Source organism: Bison bison, unplaced genomic scaffold (assembly GCF_000754665.1).
Source record: "Bison bison bison isolate TAMUID 2011002044 unplaced genomic scaffold, Bison_UMD1.0 scf7180017864384, whole genome shotgun sequence".
In the NCBI taxonomy this organism is placed as follows: domain Eukaryota; kingdom Metazoa; phylum Chordata; class Mammalia; order Artiodactyla; family Bovidae; genus Bison; species Bison bison.
In genome coordinates this window covers 17398190-17402027 of record NW_011494956.1, presented here as the reverse complement: position 1 = coordinate 17402027, position 3838 = coordinate 17398190, and the positions used below count along the sequence as shown (strand labels likewise).

The 3838-nt window shown below is 49.0% G+C and overlaps 1 protein-coding gene across 1 annotated transcript in view; it reads right to left on the bottom strand.

Moving 5' to 3' along the window:
* SLCO2A1 (solute carrier organic anion transporter family, member 2A1) overlaps positions 1-3838 on the bottom strand; it is a 91875-nt gene that overhangs the window by 40117 nt on the left and 47920 nt on the right. Inside the window, exon 3 of the mRNA XM_010858282.1 lies at positions 1381-1543. Within this exon, the coding sequence (XP_010856584.1) occupies positions 1381-1543 (163 nt within the window). The remainder of the gene's footprint in view (positions 1-1380; positions 1544-3838) is intronic.

Genomic DNA, 3838 nt, shown 5'->3' with positions numbered 1-3838 from the left:
CAGTCCATTCTAAAGGAGATCAGTCCTGGGTGTTCTTTGAAAGGAATGATGCTGAAGCTGAAACTCCAGTACTTTGGCCACCTTATGAGAAGAGTTGACTCATTGGAAAAGACTCTGATGCTGGGAGGGATTGGGGGCAGGAGGAGAAGGGGACGACAGAGGATGTGATGGCTGGATGGCATCACTGACTCAATGGACGTGAGTCTGAGTGAACTCCGGGAGTTGGTGATGGACAGGGAGGCCTGGCGTGCTGCAATTCGTGGGGTCGCAAAGAATCAGACATGACTGAGCAACTGAACTGAACTGAACTGAACAGTGATGCATACTGCGTTCACAGACTGGCAGACTCAGTGTCAACTATCCCCAAAGTGACCTACGAATTTAATACAAGTCTAATCAAACTTCCAGAAGGTTTTTTTTTTAACATATAGACAAGCCGATTATAAAATTTACATGGAATGACAAATGAATAAGAATAGATGAAGCAATTCTGAAAAAGAAGAATAGTGTTGGAGGAATCACACTACCCAGCTTTCAGACTTCTTTGTAAAGCTACAGTAATCAAGAGTGTGGCAGTGACAAAGGAATAGACACACAGACTGATGGAACAGAAGACAAAGTCTAGAAATGGACCCTTACAAATATGTCCAACTGAGGGCTTCCCTGGTGGCTCAGTGGTAAAGAATCTGCCTGCCAGTACCGGAGACAAGAGTCTGAACCCTCGTCCGGGAAGATCCCGCTTGCCATGGAACAACTAAGCCCACGCACCACAACTATTAAGCCTGCACTCTAGAGCTTGGAAGCCGCAACTGCTGAGCCTCTGGGCCACAGCTACTGAAGCCTGCACACCCTAGAGCCTATGCTCTGCAACAAGAAAAGCTACCGCAATGAGAAGCCTGCACACCACAACTAAAGAGGAGCCCTTTAAAAATGTGTCTCTTATTTTATTTTTAAAAAATGTCCAACTGATTTTTTATAACGATGCAAAAAATATTTAATGGAGAAAAGAGAGTCCTTTTGACAAACGATGCTTAAAGGATTTAACATCCATACGCAAAAAGAAGAAAAAGAACCTTATAAAAAACTAACTCAAAACGTAAATGTGAAACTATGAAACTTATAAAAACACAGGGTAGAAGTTTTTCCTGACTGGAATGTAGCAAAACATTCTTAAATGTGCACCAAAAGCACAGGAGGATTGAGGGGGTGTCTCACAAAGTTGGCAGGGGGGCTTCTGGGCAATGGATACCACTCTGAGCTCTGCTGTCCTATCCCACCAGAAAGTTTCCTTGGCTTTCTTCCCCAGACTGTATCTGACAGTCAGAACACACAGAACTATGTACCCTCATTCCCTTGAAGCAGTAATGGGAGGCCACTTACCCATGATGGTCTTGGTGTATTGGTAAGGCTCTGAGAGGAAGTGTGGGAGGGTGAGGATAAAGGCCCCCAAAGCTAGCAGAAGACCCCCAATGCCAATCAGCCTTGGACGGTGCACCCGGCTGCCAAAGTAGCTGACGAAGATGATGAGGACGGCGTTGCTGATCTGCAGAGAGAGCAGAGGAGCCGAGTGAGACACAGGCTATGTCCTCACCCACCCATAGTGGACCTGACCAGCAAAAAAGAGAGGCAAGAAGCTGCCTGGTGTGACCTAAGGGCTCAAGCAGAGCTCCTTCTCCCTGTTGTCAGAAACCCTTCCCAGCCTTAGCCTTCTAGGCCAGACCAAAGGAAGTATCTAGAGACCACGGGAAGTTCAACCATCTTAGGGCCAAACCTTTTGGGGCCAAATTCAAGAAAGCCTCCTATTCTGGCTGGCTCCTAGAAACAGTGCACGTTCTCTAACTAAAGTCCCTAAGGACTCTGATTTCATAGTCAGAATAACCACCAAGCAACATGTACTATCTCATTTCAGCATGCAGCAAGACATTTTGCAGATGGCACAATTGGGACTCAGTATATTAGGTAACTTGCTGTGTCCATGAGGTCAAGAGGTGGCTCAAACCAGGATGACCTGAGTTTAAAGTGCCCTGTCTTAACTGCGCTGGTTTATTGCCCCTTGCAGAAGTGGGTTTCTGCCCCAGAAGCTCTGCTTCTAATCAGCCCTGGCTCTCCCTGGGTTGGTTTCCACTTCTGTGAATAAGGGATGAGGATTAAAGTGCCCCAAGTCCCTTCCCAACTGGAAACACCAGTAACTCAAGCTGGTGCTCCCTGGAAGGCGTGCTCTCTGAGCCCCACCAAAGAGGGGAAACAAAGGCCCCAGCCTGGGGAGCAGGCTCCTCAATGGTAAAAGAGGGGCTGGCAGATCTGACCTTGACTCCAAGATGGTCACCTACCCCAGAAAGTAAGCTCGCCTGAGCCAGAGGAGCCCTGGATGTCAGCACGCGTAGCACCCGCCCTGTCCATGCCACAGTCTCCTTCTGGCTATGAAAGCAGGTGCCCCTGTCTCAGGAAATAGGGACCAGAGGCTTGGTATGTGGCTCTTCCCACGATCATCAGTGACCTCCTCATTGCCAAGCCCACTGGCTAATCCTCTTCTCACTTGATCTCTCAGCACCTTTTGATTCAGTTAACCACTGCTCTCTTCCTAAAACCCTCCTTTCACTGAGTTTCCCTGACACCACCGTCTCCTAGTTGCCGCCCCTGGCTGCTCCTTCTCAGTCTCCTTGGCTGGTTCCTTCTTGCCTCTCTGATGTCTCAACTCTCTGAGCTCAGTCTCCGCACCTCAGCTCTTGTCTTGGGAGCTCAGCCAGCCCACAGCTTTCCTTGTTCTGTATATGCTTCTAACCCCCATGAGGAGATTAGAAGCACATTTCTACAAGTAAATGTCACACTTATCATTAGAATGATATTTGAGCAGAGATTTTTTTTCTGTCTGTTCATTCCTGTCTCCCCAGCACCTAGAAGGGTGTTTGACACATTTGGTGCTCATGAAAGGTTTGTTGAATAAATGAATGGATGACGGAGTAAATGGTAGGCTTTTTCAAGAAGAGGAAGGATTACCCAGGAGACCCCTCCTGTGTGGCCAAGAAAAAGAATGGTTTGTGACACACAGAGAAAGGGAATATGAAGGTGGGTGAGGAGGCCTAGCCTGACTCAGAAGTTGCGCCAGTTCCCGGCCAGATGTGGTTCTAGGACATTCTGTAACCAGTACCTGGAAACAAAGCTTTGTTATGCTTCTTAGATTTTATTCCCTTCTTGTTTCCCTATCATTTTGCAGGAAGTAATTGTAAATTTCAGACCATATCAGCTAAGCTAACTGAGGCTGACTTGCAAGCTTTTGGAGAAGAATGGTGGAGGGCCCCAAAGGGAGGCTCAGGAAGGACTGGGGGGCACCCAGCCCTAAGCACTGGAAGCAGACTTGGCTGGCTTCTTGGAGGGACCTGGGCCTCTATGGCTCTTATGACTGGCTTAAGCCCTTGGTTCCCAATCTTCCCTTCAGCAGTGGAGCTCCTTTGAAAAAAATTACTTTCTTTAATACAAAAACAAAAGAAGCAGCAGCAGCAATTCTAGCTGAGGAGAGGAGGGGCTCTGCAGCCCAGGCCACATCCCTCAGCCCTGACCTGGCCCCAGACAGCTCTGTGGGCTTCCTGTCAGAGCATTTGTAACACATCCCTGCCCATTAATGTCTCAGAACAAAGGGACCCAGGGCAAACCACAGCGGGCATTAAGGGCTACTGTAGGTGAAGCTGGTGCTTCACTGGCAGATGCTCACATCTTCCCTGCCAGCCAAGCCCCTCCTCCTGCTGCCGGCCTGGTCCGACCAACCCTGTCTCCCCTTCCCCTCACCGCTGGGCCCCACTGGCTTGGAGACTGGCCTGCAGCGGGCAGGGCCCCCCCCCCC